This window comes from Mya arenaria, chromosome 2 (assembly GCF_026914265.1).
Source record: "Mya arenaria isolate MELC-2E11 chromosome 2, ASM2691426v1".
NCBI classification, from domain to species: domain Eukaryota; kingdom Metazoa; phylum Mollusca; class Bivalvia; order Myida; family Myidae; genus Mya; species Mya arenaria.
Window position 1 is genome coordinate 16,651,729 of NC_069123.1, and position 26,756 is coordinate 16,678,484.

The following is a 26,756-nucleotide window of genomic DNA, read 5'->3' on the forward strand; positions in this document are numbered from 1 at the left end:
CCAACATAGATAACACACGGTGCACGATAAGCCTGAAGGTCTTCGCAAAATTGACCTTTCAAGTCTCTGATAATGGGGGACAAATTTTGAAATGGAGGGGAAAGTGTATCGGTAATTGGTATGTATACAGCGACACTTTATCTGACACAGTACAAAGTTAGCTTTTATAGTAACAAGGTAGTCTGCCTACAGAGCAAGAGGGTGTGGGTTTCATCCCTGGCAGATGCACAGGGGCAGTGGACATTGTCCAGAAATGTCCTCCAACCCCTCTCCAAAAAGTAACAAACAAATATTTGAAATTCAAGCATAATTTATTAGGATGGGTAACCTTCAAATCATAATGCAAACTTCAAGGTGGCACTGACCTATGTACAAATTACGGTCATGCAAAAAGTTTAACAATGTAACACTACCAAACAGTTCAAAGAAACTTGACTCTAGAAATGACAATACACAATTTGTTCTAGATTACAACAATGTGCATAATACTATACACAAGAATATAGGTCCAATGATAGATTGTATATAAAATTGAATGTCATGTTAATTATTTTGACCAATACTTGTAACTATTCTTATAACAAGAAAAGCAAAGCAAATACTAGTACTTGGTTATGCACAAGAGTAATATAGGCGTACGTTTTGATTATCTTAAAGGCCCTATCACAATATAAGCAGGTAATTATGTTGTACTTAAACCTGCCGAAATGTAACAACTTACTTCCTTTTTTCAAAAATATATATGCATCAGTAAATTTCATCAGATTGAACAAATACAAAGTCCTTACAAGTAATTCAATTGTTTGTTTTTTTTTAAAAAAGTTTAGAAACAATCAAAAATGAAATTCTAACAAGATTATGCTACATAATAAATAAATAACCAACACAAATATTTAATTTACATCTAAATGCAGTGAAGTCTGGTGAACAGACATGTTTCCTGGTTTGGTTTGCTGTAATACAGTTTACATACATGCACTTAGGTGAGTTTGTATTTAAAAATTAGCTCGCATTCACCCGCCATAACCATGACAGGCATTGGGCTGTCACAAGTTTCCTTTTATCAAGCTTTCCTCAGTATAGGCGTGAAAATAGTTGGTGGATCATCAAAAAGAGACCATTTAGCATAATATTCGAAAGATGACAAACATATTCCTATTTGCATGGCTTTGATTGTTTAAAGATTCGAAACAAGTATAATTAAATTTCCACACAATGAAAGCTTGTTAGGAATTATATGTCGTGTACTTTTGTGCATGAAATGGCATATGTAATTATGATAGTAGACTTTGAAATAGATGTCTCAAATCAAACCAGCCCAAATCAACCCGAACGTTAACCTTTCTGAACATAATATTTTGGTAAACATATCCTGTTAGTGAAATGCACATTATTTCAAAGTCATCACTGACTTTACTATGACCAGGTATACTTATGAAAATAATGATAATTAACAGTTTATATTTTATCATGCCCATGTTACCCCTACTGGAATTATGTTTTACTGGAAATATTAACAAACGGCAAATAAAACTTTATTTCTGCTTTTGTGCTGTAATTTTCGTCTGCCATAGCAGACTTCACAAAATTTTATCAGCAGGACAAGGCAGGACATCCCAGCCCAAACCAAATCTTGCGGCCCAATGTTAAATACCTTTATACATTCCTGCCATATCTGTAACATACTGGTATCAGAAACTAGCATAGAAATAAATTATGCAAATAAAGTTACTGTTACACAGAATAATCTGTAATACAATCATGGGTGATTTTTGTAAGGATACATTTTTTTTCACAGAAACTTGTGGAATCATGTCTGTTCACAAATAAATAAGAAATGTCTGGGAAACTTCTGCACATGGAATGTCAAAACAATACAGTAGTGAAACACAAGTCTATAACATTACAAAGGAAGGAAAGCCTCATATATAAATAGCACAAACTGATCAAATCTCCTACACAGTCATCTCCCTTGATGAGCAGAGAAGATCCAAGTCACCATGTACAAATAATAGCAGGATATCAGCTATATAATTTTTTGGAAGAAATCATTTTACACACATATTTTTATTTAAGGTTCCATTGTTGTTTCCAGATAATCAAAATTAGTTTCAAATGATATCTGATGATTGTGATCAACATCACAAGATTTGTGTGCAGCAGAGAACTAACCGCTGCGTCGATATTTGAAACTGATTATTTACTTGTCATAATATTACCTTTGTCTTTGTAGGTGTTTTACAACATTTCTTGAGATTCTGACATATGTTGGCTTAGCCGGCCTACTAAAATAAATATGTACGAGGCCAAATATACCTATACTATGCTGCATAGGATGACAACCAGTTTACACATAAACATTTGGAATTAATTAGCACATGGGGACCTCATTGCAGGATCTGACAATGCACTTTTCAGCATTTCTGCAAATGATTAAACAGGATTATGATAATCTATGTAAACATGTTTGGAAGGAGCTTTAACTACAATGCAGCAGGGTTGCTTCTATTCTATCTTGGTCCATCCTTTCTCAGCCAATAACTGCGTTATTACCACAATTTGGGCCCAAATTATCAAGATATACACATAGTTTTTCTACTCAGCTTTTAAACTTATTCCAGAACTGGTTTCTTTTCAATGTAATATCTTCGAAGAATTTCACAGTTACATACAAGAATTTTACCCATAATTTAGACCCAATATCTATAGAACATGGTCCCATAACTTTAGAAACAGAAGTAGTTAGCATGTGGAGTTTCTGGGGATATTTCAATGTTTCTTGATGTATCAAAAAGTTTGCAGACTAAGCATCAGTACTTATATGAAATACAAACGCTACCTACTTTTATATTTTCTAATTACATGATAAAAATCATATCACCATTAAAAAAAAGCATAACATTTTTTTATTTATTTTTTAAAAAGGCCACAAATGATTTCTGAGATAAAACTAAAGACTTTAGAACTATCACTCTTAAATAGGTTGCTGTTGTAATATTAATCTTCATTAAGTGCCAGACAACTGTCAAAAATAACTGATTTAAAACATATCTAGTTAAATGTTATCTGGTGAACATTATTAATTGAACGCAGCATCACCGTACAGCTCCCGTACAAGTGACATTGCCATTATATATTATGTATCAACTTCTGTACTATTGTTGAAAGTGCATGATAACTTTACAGTGGAACTAACAATTAATGTGTAACAGAAATAAATATGTCATGGGGTAAGGAAAAAAGGCCCGAATGTCAGACATATCTTTATATATTCATATTTGTTCTTGTTTTTAAGCTAAATTGTTATGACTATTTGATGATAAATGACAAAGGAAGAGGGACTTTACAAGTCTTGTGGAAGATTTAGATTAAGTCAGGAAGTAATGTTTGTTTCAGTAAACGTCTAAAACTATAATCAATTAACACAAAGGCTTACGAAACAATTACAAAGGGTAACATAAATAACTAAGAAATATGGAATTATCAACAGATATGTTTCAATGTACTATTTTACCGTGCAGGGCACTTGGGCCATGGACATTTTGCCACTCGATCAGTCTGGTGATGCAGATGATGGTTCTGCTATGATTATCAATGATGTAAAAAATGAAAGTTAGTTTTACATGATTGTGTCTTTAAAGTTTTGGAAATAAAGCGAAAGGTGTAAGTCGGGAATGAGATGTCTGACATTTAGGCAGGCTAAAATGAGATGGAATGCCTCACTTAAAGCCAAATACATGTACAAGTATTTGAACTGAACATTATGTTGCTCAGTAGGTAAGCTTGGTCAAACACAGCAAAAATACCACAACCCTCCTTACACAGGCTGCTTCTTCCCCCATCCTGGCAGCATTCCTAATACTGTTTCATTTTTTATTTAAATCCTGCTTAGCACATAATATCAAACTGTTTTGAGAGTATTGATACTTAATGCCAAATTTAGAGTTTCTGTGTCCTTAGCACCATCCTCTTTTTTCTCAACAAAAACATATTTTTCTTTTTTTCACTTTAGAAAATGGACTTACTTTTTAAAAATCACATTAAAAATTCTGAAAACTGACAACAAATGAATGTTTTGATCTCTGGACACCACAGGAATATTCTGTTATTTGAAGATGAAACAAGTATTATAATATATAAATACCATATTATGAATGATGGTTTCCCAACACAAGAGTTCCATCCTGTCACGGCGACAAAACTATCTCATAATAGACACTCTAATAAACAAATTAAGTTACATGGCATACATTTATAATATATAAACATATAAAACTGCAGAATAGAAAAAATAACATTCCGAAAAACTGGACCCTTATAAAATAACAATTATATCATTAAATTAATTCATTAACAGCACAGTATGTACACAACAATTACACTTTCTAGTTTAACATTTAATGCCAACTTTTTAACAAGTAACTAACATTTATGTATGACATTCAAAGTAGCTAAATGGCTAAACTTCAAGCGATAATACTTAATGATAAAGAATAATTACTACTGAAAACAACAAAATCAGTATTAAAATATCCAAGTATAACGAGATAATGGACTAGAATATGTTCTTGTATATTGTAATCTTGTCCGAAATTCATTGATTTTAAGAAAAACAAAAAATCGACAAAAAATAAAGAACTTCTTTAAAACAATGATTTCATTGGATTTTTACTACAAAAACAAAAGAGGATATGTTTAGAATGGACAATAAGATAAAAGTTAATTGCACAAAGGTGAACAACTCATATAAAACCAGACATTAATGAGATTATGCACAGTAACAGGATTAATCAGCGAGTACTTGATCTAGTTCAAAGACTCCTTTAATAATAAAATGGAAACTTATAAAACTGTTGAACTACTTGATGAAGATTATACAATGAATGTATAGCTGTCATGCGTATGTTACATGAAAGTGTGTATATCTGTCTCCACTCCTCTCCACCATCATGTATTTACAATTTCAAAAGTAAGTGACCAGGCACATTTCACAATCAATTTTGTAGAAAATTTGTTAAAATCCATAATTTTCTGCATGTCTGTGCATTCATAAATCTCTTCATATATCTAACACAGTTTAACACTTTCTTCTTTATGTTTAAGATTTTTTAATTGCTCAAAGTCTTGATTATGCGATAAATCAGTAGAAATTTTCAACATATTTATGACATAATCATTACTTTCGATTTACTATTTATTAAAACTAAATATAAAAGTAAATTTATTTGTACAACTTTTTGAATGAATTAAGTTCATGGATTTCTTTATTGGTGCTTGCAGTGAATGCAAGAACACCCAATCAGTTTTAATATAACAACTATGCAAATGGTCATTCAAGATCATTGCATTCTTGAAGGGAATTGTGAAAGTGTATTAACACATGATGAAATAATATGGACAACAAAACGCAACAGTTTCAAAAACAAGATCAACAACTATAAGACACAAATCAGCAACTCTATCACACAGTGTTCTACAGGCTCAAGCTAGTGAAATCAGAAAAAAACACATTCACAAAAGGGGTTCAAAACAACAGAAGAGCCAAACACAATTTTTAGTTATATTTTTCTCTATGTTTTTAATAATTAAAGCCCTTTAAATCTCCATGCACCAACTAACCATTGTTCGTCATTTAAAATTTGTAACTTCATATCTATACCATCTAGCTTGAACCTCAGGGCTTAAATGTCCTCTTAACGAAAAGGAAAGCACCCTTGTAACTGTTATAACTACATCCTAATGGAAGTCATACACGCTTGTCTTCAGTTTCATATATTGAGCCCATTTCGGTTGGTCCATTTCTTGAGAATACTTCTATGGAGGCACTGGTAACAAGCAGCCATGTACGCTTGTTTTTAATTTGATTTGTTCCCATGTCTAAAAACCATCACACAAAATGATAACTAAGATGTTGACACAAATTCTTTGCTTCAACTCGTAGTTTCTGTGAGCTTGTCCCAAGCAGACCCAAAGTTCAGATCTGAAGGGGTGTTTAAGTCTGATTCATCGAAATTAAACAAATCCAACACCTCCTTCTGTGTCTGTGGGGTCAATATAGGATCAGCTGGAAATGACACCGGAGCATTAGCACTAACGGGGGTAAACCCTGTACTTGGCATAATAACATCCAGCCAATCAGGAACGTCAATTTGCATATGAGAGTTTGTGTCCATATCCCCTAGACCGAGATTAGCAAGATCCGGCTCTGAGCCATGTATGGACTTCTGTGGCGAATGGACCTGTGGTATTGTCAATGTTGACTGTTCACTCATCTTAGCATCCATCGCTGTGTTCATACTTGTAGTGTCTGTGAGGTCTAGATCTCCGAATGCCGGATCTGGTGTCCAGTCCATCGCATTCAAATCACCATTTAGATCACTGTTTATCACATCATTTAAGTCAAACAAGTCATTGGAGTCTGAGTTGTGATCCACAGGGGGATACACATTTATGGTCGTTTGTGGACTATATGCCTCATATTCGTACACTGGAGGGCTATATGGTTCGTATTTCACCTCAGTTTTAACGTCATTCACATTCATAAAACTGGGAATGGAAGTTTGCTCGAATGGCAAGTACACACTATCAATGTTCCCCTTCATCTCTGAGTAGCCATTACTGGGCGACACTACAGACTGGGCAGGGGACATAACTGTGTTGTTGTACATTGTCACAGCCGAGGCTGATTGTGACATGGAAATGGTTGGCACCGCCGGTGACTGCGACATTGTGTTCGGAGTTGGCGGTGGCTCCTGAGCGGCACTGGCAGGTAATTCTGAGGATGATAAAAGAGTTTTGTAACATAATAGGCAAGCATATATTTTTGGCAGCATTTTCTTCTTGATTATCCTAAAAACTGATAAATTAGCAAGCCATTGTCTTAGGGAAATGTGCAAAGCATCATTAATTCTTTTGGGTACATCTTTATATTATATCTGAACAACCATTCACAAGGTATTGGTCACTTTAACAAGAGCCATCGTAAGACAGCGCGCTCAACTACGCCGCTTTGACTTAGAAGTGAATGCAATAACGATGTAATATTACCAAGTTTGGTCTCTTTATGGCAAACCTAACTAAAATTATTCGATACATAAGGTGAGTTTGATGCTGCCCTCCCACCAGCCATTAAGTCAATTGAAAGAATGGTATTGGAGTTTTAAGTGAAAATCCCAACTTGCCCTAATACTTTAACCTGCCCTAAAACTTTAACCTAAGTCAATCAGGGGCCATAACTTGTATTAAGGATAATATGGGGTTATGTAACCTCATTGTGTGATGGTCCTGAACAATTGTGTGAAGTATTAACTAATTGAATGAAGGGTATAGAAGTAATTAATAAATATCCCAACCTGCCCTTAAACTTTAACCTAAGTTCCATTGTCAATCATGGGCCATAATCTGTGTAAAGAATAATATGGAGTTATCTAACCCCATCATGTGATGGCCCTGAACAACTGTGTGAAGTATTAAGTCAATTGAATGAAGGGTATTGGACTTATAAATGAAAATCCCAACTTGCCCTAAAACATTAACTGGACGACGGGGCGAGTAGTATAGCCCACCTATTCTTCGAATAGTCGAGCTAAAAATGGAAAGCAAAGAAATGAAAGGTCAGTAAGCTATAAAATCAGTAAATCAAACCTGATAAAGCCTTAATGAATACATACCAGGGTCTACATTTTATATCTAATAGGTAATACAATACCTCCAGAGCGAATGAGTATTTCTAGGACATCGTCCATGGTCTGTCTGTTCTCCACAGGCTGGTTACCGTGATTCCCAGCTACATCTGGGGTCTGAAATGTTACAATGTAGGTCACAACATCTACTGACAATGGATAATAATTTGTTCCCTAATGAGGAATTCATATCCATGACAATTTTCTTCTTGGAAACCAGTTGTGCTTAAAATATATTTTATTTCAATTCTACATATAGCTTTTCATAATTATAAAGATGTATGGTATATCATGTAACATTTCAAGCTAAACCATGAGACACTCTTAATCAATAAAAGTATTTACATGATGATATTAAGGAATAACATGATGATACTATGTAAGATTTAGAGCAAAGGAATATAGTGGCATTTATATGCTCAGTAAATAAGCTTGGCCAAACACGACACAATCAAACCAGGGACAAAACTGTTCTCAATTTTGTTATGGTTTAAGTATGTGGCCTTCCTTGGGATTATCCATTCGGGGCCATCCTGCGCCCTTCATGGTTGACAAGTGTGGGGGAGGGGGTGGGGGGCCCTGGTGATTATGATTACCAGTATATGAATTTCCAATAAATTGATTTACACCTAATGAGCTTATTTTGAGTGTCCCAGGGATGCAAAGTAAGTTCAAAATGGGAGTTGCTAGATTTAAAATTTGAATTCCAGGGAATTTTGTAATTAGACCAAGGGATAGTTACGCAGTGAAAAAGCGCAATATTGACATTTATAATACAAGACTAAATGCAGAAATCTGAATGAGTTTATACTTTAGATTAATGTATTGCTCTTACATATAATAAGATAGCATAAATATATAATATATCAGCATTTAATTTACATAAAGAAAAACAAGACATTGTGATTTTACAGCACTAGAATGATTGTAAACTTTACTAAAGCACATTCACTTAAGTCAATTCTTTTAGCACTAAGCAAGATAATAAAATCTGTTCCCCATTATTTAGATCATTCATGAAATAATTCAAGCAACACACTCTAAGTACAACAATTTTTGGACTTTATCAACATGGTCTTTGATGGCACAAAAAAGCTACAGATTGTGTATTCATTGAATTTTGCACTAATAGTGTGGATGCTTTCCATTGTCAGTCCACCTTGATCTAGTTTTTTTTATTTTTTTTTTTAATTTCAGGGGATATTGATTCCCTGCCAGGATACTGGGGAATAGGTCAGAATTCCTGGGGATTCCCCCTTCTCCACTCGGGGGATATGCCATATATGGATTTGGTTTTATGAGTCAGTAAAATAAGTATGAGTGTGAAATCCCGAAGGTGTTTAAAAAACCTTATGAAAAGTCAGTAATGTTGAACACTTAAGTGCAAGTTTACCACAGTCATTACCTTGGACTGCTTGTTTCTGACTGCCTCGTCATATTTCGGTGGTTCCTTCATAGGAATGAAAAATGGATTGGAGGATGTTCGGGTCACATTGGAGTGGGTCGAGCCTTCAACTGGAGACGTGGGCAGCGACATCGTCCTGCACAGGCAAATGGCATGTGAACACAGATCCAATATATTTTCCAAAGTTTATACTGTAGATTGTTTTGTGGTGCTTTTGGACAATTTTGCAAGGTTTACTACTGGGACACCATTATTTCATCTTTGTGCAAACATTGTGTCAATTATTATTTCTTTACCGATAGGTTTTAAATTTGCATTGTTATATATTTGCAAAAGTACTTAACTCTCGCATACTAAATAAGAGTATTCATTGAATTATCTAGGATAGTAATTAAACATTAATATTGTGAAACTGGTAGATGACAGTTAAAAAATACACTTATGATTGTCTTTTGTCTTATATATACTCAATTCTGTACCAAACAACTATTAATCCTTAGACAGCACTTTTCTAGGCAATTTTAAAATTCGGCAAACTCACATTTTCTGATGTTGTGATTTGATGAGCCCATTTGGAGGTGGAGCAGTGGCCGTCGAGTTGGGCGCTGCAGGGCTGGCCTTGGGCTGTGGGGCTGTTGCAATGATGAATTGGGGAACCCCAGTAGAGCTGTTTGACACAGCTATCAGGGATTTGCCAGGGCCCAGGTTGAGGGTCTGATTGACAGCCTGGTTTTTCAAGAACTCCAGACTTGGTGGTTTGGCCTTCTTCGATGTGGGCTGTGGTACAATGACAGCAGACATGCCGTGTGGGGTGGACTGGATGTTTGTCAGCCAGCTCGCAGGGATCTGGATCTGCTTCATATTTGCTAGATTGCCAATCGCTGGAGTCTTGGAGCCATTAGGAACATTGAGAATTACCTGTGGAGCTGTTGTCACAGGCTTTGCTTGTTGCTGATGCTGCACATGGTACTGCTGTTGGTGTGCAGGTTGTGACTGTTGTTGGTGAACCCTCTGGCCCGGGCTTACAGCAGAGTTTTGGATTGTGACAGTCTGAGTGGGCGTAGAAGATGCAGAAACATGTACAATGGTCCTGGGTACCTGAACAGTGTTCTGTCTTTTAGCTCCTTGAGAGGTCTGCATCTGAGACTGTGGCAGGTTGACTGCTGTGTGCTGAGGGGAGAGCTGCACCTGAGGCTGGCCATGCTGTCCCTGTGCCTGGGAGATCATCGGGGCCGGGACCAGCACCTGTGGCTGACCATGGGGCTTCTGCACTTCTGGCTGACCATGTAACGACTGTTGAGTCTGCATAGCCTGCTGAGACTGTTGCTGTGCCATTGTAGATTGATGATGTAACAAAGAATGTGCCTTCTGCTGTTGTTGCTGATGTTGGTTCTGTTGTTGCTGCTGAGCTTGTTGTTGTTGTTGTTGGTGCAGTTCTTGTTGCTGTTGTTCTTGTTGCTGCTGCTGAGCAGTTTGCTGCTGCTGTTGAGTTGCATTCTGCTGTAACAACTGCAGTTGCTGTTGCTGGTGCTGCAGCTGCTGGTGTTGCAACTGTTGTAGCTGCAGCTGTAGCTGTGATTCCTGTAGCTGGGCCTGCAGCTTCTCAATCTTTTCCTGCTGTTGTCGCAGCAGCTCCTCCTGTGACAGTTGCTGGGAGGCTGCCATTTGAGACTGGTGCTGCTTTTGCTGTTGTTTTTCCTGCAGCATTTTCAGTTGTGCCTGAATGTGGTTCAACATTTCCTGCTGATCATCCTGCTGAGACCTTATGCTGCTAGGGTCAAGTGAGTTGAACTGACTAACAGCATTGAAACTTGATGTAGTTGGCATCTGTGACTTTGAAGAACCCACTGAAACCGGAGTATATTCAGATGAGGTGCTAGCATTCATGTCAAGATCTATGTCCATATCAATTCTGTCAGGATCATGTTGTATCACTGAGAGCACGGAAGGAGGTCTTGACTGCTCCATGCTGGTGGGCACATTGTTTGTATTATTTGTATTATGCAATTGTGGATTGGAGATACTCTGGTGCATGTGTTGAACATGGGTTTCTTGTCTATGAGTTTGAGCATTTACAGGTGAGTGAACCTGGGTGTCCATTAGATCTGGTGAGAGTGGGGTCATCACATTCTCCATGGTCAGGGGAGATGGGGGTGGGGAGAATGGGTTGCTCAGGTCATCTGGCATCAATGTCATGTTCGACACACTCACAGCAGACTGCATGGATTGTATGGAAGCCAAGGGTGACTCAGCATTTCCACACAAGATCTCATCTATGACTGACCCCACTGGAGACATGACCAACTCTGATCTGGACAGACTTGAGCTGCCAACAGTAGATGGTGAAGTAACAACTGTTGAGTTCACTGACCCTGGTGATTTGAAAGTGCTCTGTGTTGAATGCACCAAACCCTGCTGTGTGAATAAACCTGTTGCACTTGAATAGGAGACTGGTAAAGTCATTGTACCTCCGGAAGCATTTGATGATAGTACTGAACCGGTCTGGGAAAACACCACCGGTTTTACTGACATCAGCATGTTTTGCGGAGATGTTACAGCACTAGGTGGAGACATCACAGAAAAAGGCTGTGGTGATGTTCCTGACCTTGATGATATAACAGATCCTGTCGGAGACAACACTGAACTCCCAGGAGATGTCACAGAACCTGTTGGAGACTTATCAACTGGGGCCTTCAAAATGGCATCAGCATAAGGCCTCAGTCTTTCTATCAACTTGGGCTTCTGACCAGAAACTGTTAAGTTTCTTTTCTTCAACTCTGCTTTCAATTCAGGCACTTTCATCTCTTCTAAGCTTGTATAAAATTTCTGTGGAGTTGCCTGTGCTATTGTCACAGTTGGTTTCTTTACCAGCTTGGTAGTGTTTGTCACAGGCGTAATGTTGGGATTCATCTGTGGCTGGGCTGCCCGACTTGGGGCTCAGACTTGACCTGGGCAAGACCAGGGGAGGCAATCCTGATTTGCTGGATCTGTGCAGGCGGCTGGGCATGTTGGTTGGTGGGCGTCACAGTGAACACTGTGTGTGTCGGTGTCTTGGTGGCGACAGACACTGGTGGTGATTCTGCTACGCTTGTTCCCACAGTGAACCCTCCGCTTGCTGCTATTGTGGGCGAGACCAGTGCTGGCTGGCCCTCCTTCTGAGTGGGAACTATCACGGTAGCATTCAGGTTCTTCTGGTTGATCTCCAGCTGCCACTGCAGATAAAGTTGTTGCTGCTGTAGCAAGATGTTGTAGGGAGTGTCTGAATGATTTGCAGGGTCAGGCTTCTGTTCAACAGGTGCACTGTTGACTGTTGCTGGGTTACCCAGAACGGGCATGGAAGTGGACAACACTGGAGCTGTGCTTTTCACAACATTCGGTGGCCCCTTGTATTCATGGAATTTTATAACCTTTGCCTTTGTCGGAGGTTTTGGTTTAGGTTTCTTAGGTTTTATTTTGTTGTTGTTTATAGTATTTACAGTTACATTGTTTCTTGGCGTATAAAAGCCAGTTCCAGAGAAAGCACCAGAAAAACTCAGTCCAGTTGAGTTGGCTGTTTGGTTTGGAATGGTGAATGCTGACGTCGACTGCGAAAACGTCACCTTTGAATCATGAGCGAATGTGATCTGCGCTGGAAAACCGAGTGATTTGGCGAATGAAGTAGGTAGCTCCGGTGCTGGAGGTATAGCAGGTGGACTGCTGATGTCCGACAGGTTTGAGTCATCTGTGAAGTCGGGTGAGAGGGCATCATCGCTGGATCGACTGTCCTCATAGGCTGCATCATAACTGTAGGCGTCACCCTCTAAATCAAACGATAGTGAGCCCTCTACAAGAAACAACAACTCATACTTTTACAACTGTATAATCAGAGACAGGAGAAAAAGAACTACCATTTATTCTCCTTACTACTATCATCATAGAACACATAAACGAAGAAAATTGTTAAATGGGAGAGAAATGGCAAAATAAGCCCAAAAATTTACTGAGTTAATACCTTAAGCCTTTTTCTTGCTATCACTAAGACAGGTCTATATTGACAAATGGAAAAGGCCATAGAAACTCCATGTTCACAGATAATTGCTCACCTTTGATAAGTTGCCCAAGTTTGCCGTCTGTCTGTAGTATGTTTCCCTGCACTAGTTCCAGAACCCCAGGCCTGTGGGAGAGCTTGTCGTTGAGACTGTCCGCCAGCCGAGCCTTCTTCAGCTGGCGCTGTCTCTCATGTAGTGATGGGTCCACATTCACATTCGTGTCTAAAATTCAAAAGAGTAACATAAAACTGTTGATTGTTGCTATTATTTGAATCTTTGTTTTATGTTGTGGGACTGGAAAAATATTGCATTTTGTAGCAAATTTGAGACAAGAATTAGCAGACAGAGCAGGCAAAGTATGGCAGACTTTATAACAACCACTGCCCCTACACTAGCATTGCAGTCAATAAATGTTGCTCACATCTTTCATAAAGGTTCATCATTGACATACTTAAATTTCCAACATATTCTACAATTTTGGCAGAAACCTTTCAATAGAAACTCAGAACTGATCCAAGAAGTATAAAACTAGACAGATAAAGGACAACATCATATTATTTAAACTTAAGATTATAACATAAACGTTATCAAAGATGCTAACAGACTGAAAGAACCTGTCTGAATAAGCAGACATCAGCTTAGACACCTATTGAAATTGAATTCAAAGATATTTTAATTCATTTCATAGTACTTTTTACTATATTTAAATCGAATATCCAGCAAAAAAAACAGAACAAATTGAACAAATACACAGGGCTGAAGAATTAATCATGAAATTTATCATTCCTGAAATTGGTATCTATTTTTAAGAGCACACTTATGTCTGGGAAATAACTAACCACACATTGCACAAACTGCAAGCTCAACCAAAGTGATGGGAGGTTTTCTGGAATTTTTACAATCAGAGAACTGCATATATTTATTGGTTTGTTAGATGATCAAAGTAATGGTATCATGGCACTAAATTAACCAAGACTGAGGTAGAAATAGCATTGTGGTGTTGTAACAAAAATACTAACAACTGTTTTTTGTAGTGTTTTAACCCATCAACTAGAAGATCCCAAGAACTTTGATCTAGGACAGAGCAAAGAACGTTTTCATAATAAATGAATTACCACAATCCTATCATCAGCAATTAGTCAAAAAGACGCCTTGATCTATGAACACCTTGTCCTACCAAGAAAAGCAATTATTTCAATGGAAAAACAATCAAACTTTTGGATATCTTGAGCAATTAGGCATTCCAGGGTGAAGATGCTATCTGATTTGACTGCAACCTCTAGTGTTTTAGACAAAACTAAATAAACCGGAAAGAATTGGCTGAGGCTGATACAAACTGTTTTCCCCAGAATTTAATACTGAAATGCTGACTGGCTCACAAACACACCTTGCACTCTTTACTGAGATAGCACAGCCAGATGTCATCACATTTACAGGAATGTTCATTTTTCAAATGATTTTTGTGTCTGCTATAATTTGATTTAATTGCTTAAAATCCACTTATCTCTGTTTGTAGAAAGAGCTGTTTGGATGTCTAAAGGTGATTTACCAGCGTTTGCCTGCTAAATAGAGTGACATAATCCAGGAACTCTACAGGTATTGACTAAATTGACCTTTGGATTTGAAATAAACAGTAATGTTTATTACAACCATGATTCAAATTAATGAGAATTAGAAGAACAAAATCCGAGCTAGAGGCACCAGAAACATCATTTGACATTAAACTTGGGTAAAGCTGTTTATAATGAGAGTAAGCATAGCTGACTGATGTTGACTTTATGATGGACAGATGGGAAAGATATTTCCCCATCAGCAGCATGATGGCCTTAATGGTCCAGGATACATGTTGTTCCTTCCTTCCAAGTCTTTTACACCTCATCAACATTAACTGTATGGAGAAATAACTTATTATACATTCATTTGAACAAAGTGAGAAAGTGTTAAAACTGGAAATTGACTTTTATGGCTGTGGATCAAAGTAAGTTAAGGAAGGTGGTGTCTTTACATTCAAGACAAAAAATTACAACTTTCTCATAGAATGTGTATGTTAGTGGGGTCCAAATATCCACTGGAAGGCATCAACAGAAGTTAATAATGTGACTGACCTAGTTATGCAGTGTGCCGAGGGACAAATTTTTCAGCCCCACATACATGTGAAACAAACATATTATATTGAACTATACATTTATACCTGATCATTTTAGGTACCTACATTAAATTTTGTACCTGTCATAGGTTATTTCAGGACACCTTTTTTCTTGCAAGTCTATGTTGTGAAGGGGCCATAATTCTGTCAAACCTTTCCCTAATTATTGTAGGGAAACTAAAGTTTGGGAACATTTTACGTTGAAAAGGGGCCATAATTTCTTCAGAAATTGGTAGTTTAAAACCAAAGTCTTGACCTGTATTTAATTGCGTTGATTCTCTGAACGAAAAATAATGTATATCCATAGACCTTTTCATGACTGAGTAATTATCCAAACACTGTAAAACCAACTGACAAACTGACATGCTGTCATACATGCCATATACCCCGGAGGGGGATGAAAATCCCCCGGTCTCCCGGAGGGGGATGAAAATCCCCCGGAATTAAAAAAAAGTGTGTTTAAAATTACGCAAAATTATCACAGGGTTTAATTATATATGCCTGTTTACAGTTATAATGCCCTTCCTGTCTTAATTGGATTATCAACTGATGGTGTGTTTTAACAACACCTATTGGGTGACACTTAATAAATCAGCAGGGCATATTTCACGCATTGTTTTGATTGAAACTGACAGAATTTGCGTAAGAAATGTCAATTAAGACTGGTCAGATAAAAGGTCGATTTTCATTGGTTAAAACTATAGGTTTTATCCAATTAGAGAGGATGTAACAAATTAAAGTGTTCTTCAAAAAATATGTCATTGTCATCAAAAGGATTTATAATTTAAAGGTGACAGTACATTATTTAGTAAAGAAAAGGATTAAAATAACTAATAGACAATGCTGTTCTTTGTTATGCCCCACTAATATGTTTACATACATGACATGACCTTCATCGCAAATATCGGAAAATAACAGAACTTCCAGAAGAGAAACTGAAAGTAGACAATTCGAATGAAATGACTTTTATTTATTTTAATATTATGGTGGTGATGTTTTTATTTTTTGGTGAATGCCAAAAGATGATACGTTTATGAACTTAAACAATTAATTATGCATTTGCTTTTTATCAGAAGCAAACAAATCTGACTATTTGGGAATTGAAATGAAAAATATTGATAATTCATTCCATTCTCTCTATTACATGTAGTCTGAAAGTCATCATTTATGATCATAATGAGCAGATTTTGTATCCAATTTTAGAGGAAGGTAAGCCCATTAAATTGTCTCTGAAAAATATTTTTCTATTTTGCAAGTGAGTGCTTTTATTATGCAATATGGCTGTGTCTCATAAAAATATAGATGAAGTGCTGGAAAAGGGGGTAGACAAGGTAAATTAGCACGTGTGTCATGCCCGTAATGCTACATGGCGATGATGAAAATTCTCTGGTATGTGACCCAAATCCCCTTAAATTCTGGACATAATCCCCTCGGGAGCCTTTCAAAATTATGGCAATTTGTTTTTTTTCGTACTTGCGTCTTAAAATACTTTGAAATTTTGTCGAATTAGACCTGCTAAAAAATCCCCCTGAATACTACCAAAATCCCCCTGAATTTTCAGACTTTTGAACAAATCCCCCTGAATGGTCTCCAGAAAATATGGCATGTATGCATGCTGTGGGCAAATTATACTCTGTCAAAAATTAGTTGTTTGTAACCAAAGTCAAACTAAGTAACCTGTATTTTATGGTGCTAAACATGTGTACCGAAAGTTATTTGAATCCATCTTACCTATCTTAGCTAATATCTGAACACAGTGAGAACCTAGAGACCATTAATTACCCTTGAACCTTAGTTTTATTGTAGGTGGGTGTATAATAAAACATTTGCCAGAAAAAGTCCATGCCAATGTGACTGATGAAGAAAATACTCCACAATATAAATAATAATGCATCATCAATTGTTTGAGTTTTTCTTGAAAGGTAGGCAAGCTCATCTGATAATGTAAATACCACCTAGGTGATTGAATGCTAAGCTCCCAGCAGGGATGCACTTTTAACGGGTGTCTTCATACTGTACACTACAGTTAACATTCTTGGGAATGCTGTCATGACGTACAAAGTTGTTTTTTACAAAAGCATTTTTATTATAACTGCTTCAAGGGTAACATACATTCGACATAAAAGTTGATTATCTAAGAAATTGTTCCAAGGACTTTTTATTATATAGAAATATTATTTCTGGCAGAATAATTTTACCGGTCCTGGAAATCTCGGTCTTCCCCACCCAAGCTAAGACAACCCACTTGCCACACTGTGCTATCCCAGAATAATAGTTTAATTGTTGATGGAACTTGATAATATGTATAGTGTTCAAAATATTCGCAGTCAGTCAGTCAAAATTAGGCACGTGTTACCGACTTCTGCCTCTGCTGTTGGGTATTTTTACCGGCCCTGCCCTGCATACACTTGAAATATACTTATCTTTTAGACTGATACATTTAGAAATTCAAGAGGGCCTTTGAAGTGTTTTGAAACCTAAAATTAACCTCAAACGTATACAGTACTTTGATTTTGAGTATAAGGATTGGGAAAAGATGACCAAGATGGGTCCTGGTAATGACAGAAGAGGGAGTGCAACTTCATGGGGGGCATAAATTGAGACACGTTTCCCCTGACCCCAGGGGCTGTATTTAATATTCACCTTAGATTGAACTTAATTTTAAGATTAGAATCCAAGTGTTTTGATTGGACCATTAAAACAACTGAGCAACGGAGTGAATGGGATCATTGAGGCATGCCTAAGGATAAGGATGAGAATTATATTGAATATGGCCCCAGAACCAAGAAAAATGAGTGTGCCCAACATGTGCCATCCCCCCCCCCCACACACACACACATGGAAGGGCTAGTGGTTGAGGGCCAACACATAACCATCCTCACCTTCTAAGATGTGTTGTTGGACTAGCTGCTGTCTGTCAGGTCTGTGGGAGATTTTGAAGCGCAGGGAATCTCCAATCTATAAACACAGAAAGTATGCACAATATGTAAAAAGATTACTGCCAAGATGAACATGAATATTTTATGGATCGCTTTTGTAATAAGCGAAAGTGACTTGAAGATGAGCCTCTGAATTGTTCAGAGAGGAAAAATGATTAAAATTGAGATGGAATTTTCCTGCCTTTTGCTGCAGTCTATACATTTAAGCAATGACTAACATTTTATATTTCCCAGCAACTCCCTTTCCTACAGTTAATTTTGATGATATCTTCATAGACACAAATATTTTATCACAAAAATTACAAGTTAACAAGGTTTTTATTTTATTGCAGAATATTGGGATTACAGATAAACTTTTGTTTGTAAACAGAAGTATGGTGTTAGGGAACAGTATCTATAAACAGAAGAGAGAAAGGGTGGCCTTCTCTAACCTGTATAGCTGACAGATGTTCAGAACTGTCTGGTATTTGATGTATTTTAATTGCAAGCTACTGCAAGGCATCTGCATAATGCCTAGACATTTTCATTGCAATTTGAATGAAGTTGAAGTCTCTTAACCAGCCCTGAAGCTGCACCAATATTATTCCACCCAAAGCGTGTTTCATGGATGTAGCAGTTCACATAAAACAAATTAAATCAAATTCTCCTATGGTCTTGGAAGCAGACCCAGACAGTGTCATGGATGGATTCGAACACATAACAATGTTAAACATATCTCTGTCTCATGCGATAAGAATGTCCAAAAAGGTGACAATTGACACATAACCAGGGAGTGTATGTTTGGCCATCAGCCAATCAAATTGCAGCTCAGTGCCAAGTGGCATGTACCCGAGATCCTCCTGTCCCGTCACTGCAGCTAACAATCCACATTCCTGGTGTGATTGATGTGCCTGCTGTGACAGCTACGAGTTGTCAGACCGGGGGAACATAACCATCACAGACAAATCAATGCATACCCAGACTTGAAACCAGCCACCACAGCAGTCATTGGGCTTCGTAAAAGTTAGCCAATATGATTATTGCTAAGTCAATATATACCCAATAAATATTATAAACCAATCAAATTATTTAACTTTGCCAAATATCCAAAAGGTAACCAGTGAACATCTTATCAAGGTTTGATACAATTAGTTGCCGCCTACAGCAGTGTTTCTGCTAGGTTGCTTATTAGTCATAAGTAACATTGTTTCTTAATAGTCAGAAACACAATGTCATAAAGTAAATTAGTAGAGACTAACAGACTATATTTAAGAATGTGAACTATTTTAAGACGATCCGGCACTGTTTTTCAATTATATAATTTTCTAAAACATTAGTTCCTAAAGGGCAATAAAGTTGTTCCATTAAATCTTGAGAAGAAAATAGAACTCCAATAAGGATTATCTTTATTTAGTTCAGTTTGATAATAATTTACGTGAGCAAAATCAGCTATATTTAAGTTATATTGATACTTAAATATCCAAGCTTTATTTGGATAAGCTTACTAGTTTCAAACCACAAACAACAAGAGCCGTTGTAAGACAGCGCGCTCGACTACGCCGCTTTGACTTAGAATACAATAACGATGTAATAATACCAAGTTTGGTCTCCTTATGTCAAACCTAACTAGAATAGTCGAGCTAAAGATACAAATTAATACAGATCTTGTGATATATTAACAAGAGTACCAATTGCCCAAGGCTTATAAATCCGGCAACATGTGTCGAGTTATGGCAAATAACACTGATGTTACACAGGAAAACATTAAGGTACATAAATAACCAAGAAGTCTTATGTCACACAGGAAAACATCAAGGTAGACTACATGTAGTCATAACCAAGAAGACTGATGTCAAACAGGAAAACATCAAAGTAGACTAGTCATAACCAAGAAGACTGATGCTTCACAGGAAGACATCAAGGTACATAAACAAGTAGTCTGATGCTTCACAGGAAGACATCAAGGTTAATAACCAAGAAGTCTGATGTCACACAGGAAAACATCAAGGTACATAACCAAGAAGACTGATGCTTCACAGGAAGACATCAAGGTTAATAACCAAGAAGTCTGATGTCACACAGGAAGACATCAAGGTACATTACCAAGAAGTCTGATGTCACACAGGAAAACATCAAGGTACATAACCAAAAAGACAGATGCTTCACAGGAAGACATCAAGGTGCATAACCAAGAAGACTGATGTCACACAGGAAGACATCAAGGTACATAACCAAGAAGACTGATGCTTCACATGAAAACATCAAGGTAAATAACCAAGTAGTCTGATGTCACACAGGAAAACACCAAGGTACATAACCAAGAAGACTGATGCTTCACAGGAAGACATCAAGGTTAATAACCAAGAAGTCTGATGTCACACAGGAAAACATCAAGGTACATAACCAAGAAGACTGATGCTTCACAGGAAGACATCAAGGTTAATAACCAAGTAGTCTGATGTCACACAGGAAGACATCAAGGTACATTACCAAGTAGTCTGATGTCACACAGGAAAACATCAAGGTACATAACCAAAAAGGCAGATGCTTCACAGGAAGACATCAAGGTGCATAACCAAGAAGACTGATGTCACACAGGAAGACATCAATGTACATAACCAAGAAGACTGATGCTTCACATGAAAACATCAAGGTAAATAACCAAGTAGTCTGGTGTCACACAGGAAAACATCAAGGTACATAACCAAGAAGACTGATGCTTCACAGGAAGACATCAAGGTTAATAACCAAGAAGTCTGATGTCACACAGGAAGACATCAAGGTACATTACCAAGTAGTCTGATGTCACACAGGAAAACATCAAGGTACATAACCAAAAGGACAGATGCTTCACAGGAAGACATCAAGGTGCATAACCAAGAAGACTGATGTCACACAGGAAGACATCAAGGTACATAACCAAGAAGACTGATGCTTCACATGAAAACATCAAGGTAAATAACCAAGTAATCTGATGTCACACAGGAAAACACCAAGGCACATAACCAAGAAGACTGATGCTTCACAGGAAGACATCAAGGTTAATAACCAAGAAGTCTGATGTCACACAGGAAAACATCAAGGTACATAACCAAGAAGACTGATGCTTCACAGGAAGACATCAAGGTTAATAACCAAGAAGTCTGATGTCACACAGGAAGACATCAAGGTACATTACCAAGAAGTCTGATGTCACACAGGAAAACATCAAGGTACATAACCAAAAAGACAGATGCTTCACAGGAAGACATCAAGGTGCATAACCAAGAAGACTGATGTCACACAGGAAGACATCAAGGTACATAACCAAGAAGACTGATGCTTCACATGAAAACATCAAGGGAAATAACCAAGTAGTCTGATGTCACACAGGAAGACATCAAGGTACATAACCAAGAAGACTGATGTCACACAGGAAGACATCAAGGTACATAACCAAGTAGTCTGATGTCACACAGGAAGACATCAAGGTACATAAGCAAGTAGACTGATGTCACACAGGAAGACATCAAGGTACATAACTTAGTAGTCTGATGTCACACAGGAAGACATCAAGGTACATAACCAAGAAGACTGATGTCACACAGGAAGACATCAAGGTACATAACCAAGAAGACTGATGCTTCACAGGAAAACATCAAGGTACATAACCAAGAAGACTGATGTCAAACAGGAAATCATCAAGGTACATAAACAAGAAAACTGATGTCACACAGGAAGACATTGGTTCATAGAACCAAAAAAATAACATTATTTTGACCGATCTGGAGCAGCATGGTAGCAACAATTTAAAAAAAATCTTCATAGAATTTGATCCTGGAGATGGTGTTTCTATAAATGAGGAACGAAGTCCTATCCCAGGTGTACATCTCTTTTTGATGATCAAAATTCTATATTCTTATGATCAGTTAAGAATGCAGTAATCTTTACCTACACTTGCGTTTTCCATCAGATTTTGTGGAAGGAATGATTGAAGATAGTAATATGAAAATAATGGACCAACAGGCAATAAGTTTGCTTAAGTGATATTGGAAACTGACAAAAACCACTCTATAAGAATTTGATTTCCTTGACTTATTGATGATTTATTTGACATATTACTTTTTACAATGCTCTTTGTGAAATAGTTGTTAAACATTATGATGTTATATTCTCTCAGTCAGCGAAATATTGATGTTCCATTTCAGATTTCTTATTTGCACCTATTATCATCATTAAGCAATTCTGCTAACAAATATTTCCTATACCTGATTTCAAAATCACCCTCTTTTCAAATGGATTTTTTTATCATCAATCATAAAAACATTCATTTCTAGCAATTAATTTAGTAAAAAACACCCTTTTAAATGCCACTTTTACACATTCACCTATTCTAAGCAACTGGAAAATGAGCTTCATTTATCGTTTAATTTAATGCCAAGTTTTATAATATGCATGCATTCTTGCAACTTGAAGATGAGCTTAATTTATCACCTAAAGCAAATAGCATTATCCTCTTATCAGCACTTTTCTGAGAAAAGCATCCTCTACATATTGTACAAACATCTGACAATGATATAGAGCAAACATACCCAGCAAAAAATAGTTATACCCTGAAGAAAACTATTGCCTTAGTGACATAAATCCATGATAGCTGCAGAGACAGTACATGAACCCAGTAGAGACCTAGTGTACATGTACTTCTGTAACAGTCTTAAATAGCCCTCCAAAAGAAGTTTGCTCATATGGGAGAGCAGATGTTCACATTACCCCACTGTTCTCATTAAGAACAGACTCACGGCAAAAATGACAGTTTCAAATGCCTGTTTAGCCGGTTCAAATTTGGAAAAATAAGTTAATTTTAAGTAGAACAAGTTAGTAGCTGGTCTGTTATGTAATTATTTGAGATGTGTCAACCTTAAAATATTGAGAACCCTGTACTCACAAAAAGTTTCAACTATTCTCTTAATTTCATGAGTTGACAGAAGACCATTTGAAGAAGGGAGTTGCTGGATGTCAAACACATATTTACTCAGTTGCTTGTCTATAAAACTCCATAATTGTGCATACACAAACACTCAAAAGGACTTTTTTAACATAAAAGGACAAATGTAGAAAAAACTATTGAAAGTCATTTATATCTCCCACATTTATTCTGGTTATTACCTTTGCTCTTTCAAGGCTTTTCTTCTGTTCCACAAAGGCTATTGGGATTTTGGGGGCTGAAAAAGACAAAAATTCATCTCTTAAGATTTATTCTACATTAGTTTTGACTTTTGTTACAGCCATGAACAAAATTTTGGGGGCTGAAAGATGAAAAATTTATCTCTTAGGATTTATTCTACATCAGCTTTGATTTTTTTTACAGCCATGAAAACAAAGTATGCTTGGCATCAAAACACTACATACTATAATTCATATTTTTTTCTATGTGCTATAAAGTGAGACTCGGAAGATGGTATCAGTCTAGGCTTGAAGGAAGTAATGTCTGCTACAGCCGACCAATGGTCAGACAAATTATCCTTGCATCAAATGTCCAGTTTACCCTCTGAGACCTATCTGCAAGCAAAATGTCTAGATCTGAATCTACAATACTGGTAAAGGTGCTATGAACAACTGCCAAAAACAGGAAAAACAATAACTGTCACAGGAATGTGACAAATGCCCCCTGAAAGACCTTGTTGGATAGTATTTGCGCCTATTTTGACAGAGAGCCTTAAATATATAACATATTTTTATGATGACCTTCCTATGCATTTTGGAAATACAGATTGCTAACATTTTTAAAGAGCTAGGTATGAACACTAAGATGGACAACAAGATGAAGTGGATGTCAACTCAAGTCTGTTGTACTTCTGTATGAGATTGCTTGGCATTATAATGGAACATGTATGTATGTAAACCCTGAAAATACTGTTAGTGAAGTTCCTAGGCCCAAGAGTTCATCAGTTATTGACCTAAATCTTTCATCCACTGACCTCAAAATCAATATGCTTCACATGGTGGTCATGACCAACCTGCTGACAAGTTTGATATACCTAGGCCCCAGCACCCTTCAGTTATTGATTGAAAAGGATTTTCAGCTCAAGGTCACCATGACTTTGATGATTGGCCTAGAAATTAAATGAATGGTCATGCTGGTCATTTGCTGATCATGACAAAACAAGTTAGAGGCCCCTGGGCCTACTCCATTAAACGTTTTTGATTGGAAACCATGGGGACAGACCAAAATTCAGATCCCTACATGCCACTCTTCAGGTGGCATACAAATATCTACTTCTGGAAACCAAGCCTTAATAGAGACAAGCCTATAGATTGCTAACTAGTCAAGTATTAACCAAAGAAAGGTATGTCCATTATAGCACATGGTTTTATTTCTGAGACTGGTGGACAAGCTAGAATGTAGCACAAACATCTGTACATCTGTGTAAGATAAAAGGTTCTATCAGAGGTAGTGATTTTCTCTGTTGGAAGAACTTCGCTAGATGCCTCCTTGTCTTTAGGTTACCCCCAGGTCATTCACCTTGATTGCTGTTCTCAGAGAATGATGATGAAGGTAATTTTGTCAAACAGTCTTGCCAAGCAAAGTATGCACTTATTAACCAAGAACACTTGGGAACCAAAAATCTGTAACTTGGGCCAGAATTAACAAATAGTTTGGTTATCGTTACCAAGACCATTACCACAACCGTTACCATGACCATTACCACAAACATTGCCAAAACCATTACCACAACCATTACCAAGACCATTACCACAAGCGTTACCATGACCATTACCAAAACCATTACCACAACCATTACCAAGACCATTACCACAAACGTTACCATGACCATTACCAAAACCATTACCACAACCATTAACAAGACCATTACCACAAACGTTCCCACGATCATTACCAAGACCATTACCAAGACTGTTCCCACCACCGTTACCTAAACAGTAACCAAGACCATTACCACGACCATAACAAGGACCGTTAACATGACCGTTATCAAGAATGACTAAAAAAAAGATCCCCTCCCCTTTGGTGATATTTTTCCTGTTTAGATAATAGAATTAAGAGGATAGGAAATAAAAACAAACAAACTACCTTCCTACCAAACACTTTAAAGTGTAAGTAATGGAACACTAAACAATCACTTGACCTTCTCAAAAAGAACTAACAGCTGGCCCAAATCAACACAGGGAAATTTGTAAGGTTCAAAGGCTTCCCTTTCTGTAAATTTGTTCTACAAAGGTGGAATGCTTATTCTAGGTTTTGGCCTGTTATTACTACAAGATATTCTTATAAATAACAACCTTTATATGAACTGTTCTGGTATTATTCCATAGAAATTATTGCATAATAGAGACTTATCCAAATCCTAAGAGTGGGGTGGATCACACTTAAGTATGATAAATGACAGTTTAGTTTCATGGACACTTGTATTGAAGGTCACTGCCATTTCTGAGCCCATTATCTTAATGGTTTCTCACATTTGCGACATATTCAAGGACGGTGGATTATCATTCCATTTTTCTTGATTATCCTTGACTAAGAAGGTAGGGATCATCATTTATTTTCATTGTTTTACTCATCACCAATCAATTTGGTCCTTCAAGCTGTTCAAGAAACACAAGAGTCTGTAACATTTTGTGTTGAAGACGAATTTCTCATAAAAAGGCTTTGGCAAATCCTCAATGCTTTCAAATAAGAAACTGCTATGATGTGAAAAACTCTGCACTCTTCCTGATCCTACTGAGAGCCAGAGTCTGCATATCTGATCTTTTTACCTTTTTGATCACCAAATGTGCTTAATATTTTCTAATTAAGATCGGAAAAAGCTTCTCTTGATTTCAGTCTGGTTTTATCATTGGCAAATCACTGCACTGTACCCCTGGGCATTGCCAGCCTGTTTTCCAGTTGTTGTTTTTTTAAAGAAATCATCAAAATATTACTGTGGTCTGCAAAATAAATATCAAAAAAATGATTTGTGAACAGATATGTCAGACTTAATCTGAACTTGTGGTATACTTGAACAATTCTGAAAGGCTTTATACATCATAGGGAAAAACATAATAAATTAAAATTTTCATCACCTGCTTTTGCTTTCATAAGTTTCTGACATTAAAGCAAATATATCTTTGGTTTATTGCAGATGATGTTCTCTTCTAGGATATTATCAACTTGAATGTTTGAAATTCCTCATTTTGAAGGTCTGTTGGAATTTTACTACCCAAGCATTAATTCATTGAGAATTTGAAAAGTTAAGATTCCGATTCCAAGGAAATACGTCAATGTTTGACATTTTTTCTGATAGCAAAAGGCACTTGATAGAAATATTTTATCCTATATTCCTTCTATACTGATCTTTGTTGTTATTCATATCTTGACAAAAATATAAAATTGAATTTAGAAACAGAATATCAATTTAATAGATACCCTTCCATGTGGATTCTCATGAATCAAATACCCGAGATATATTTTAACAGTGAATTTGAGACCTTGACCTTCAGCTATTAACTAGGATTTGGTTATCCAATGCATCTCCATCCCATGGAAAGCCTTATGGTAATACCTCCAATAAGGTTCCATACAAGTCAGGTTTATGTTAT

General features: G+C 36.9%; 1 protein-coding gene across 1 annotated transcript in view; it reads right to left on the bottom strand.

The window, feature by feature from the left end:
* Window positions 1-292: 292 nt before the first annotated feature.
* LOC128203041 (myocardin-related transcription factor B-like) overlaps window positions 293-26,756 on the bottom strand; it is an 84,885-nt gene continuing 58,421 nt past the window's right edge. The window contains 8 exon segments of the mRNA XM_052904292.1: window positions 293-6,775; window positions 7,709-7,799; window positions 9,088-9,223; window positions 9,629-12,005; window positions 12,008-12,910; window positions 13,170-13,337; window positions 18,144-18,219; window positions 23,325-23,380. Of these exon segments, the coding sequence (XP_052760252.1) occupies window positions 5,931-6,775; window positions 7,709-7,799; window positions 9,088-9,223; window positions 9,629-12,005; window positions 12,008-12,910; window positions 13,170-13,337; window positions 18,144-18,219; window positions 23,325-23,380 (4,652 nt within the window). The 3' untranslated portion in view covers window positions 293-5,930.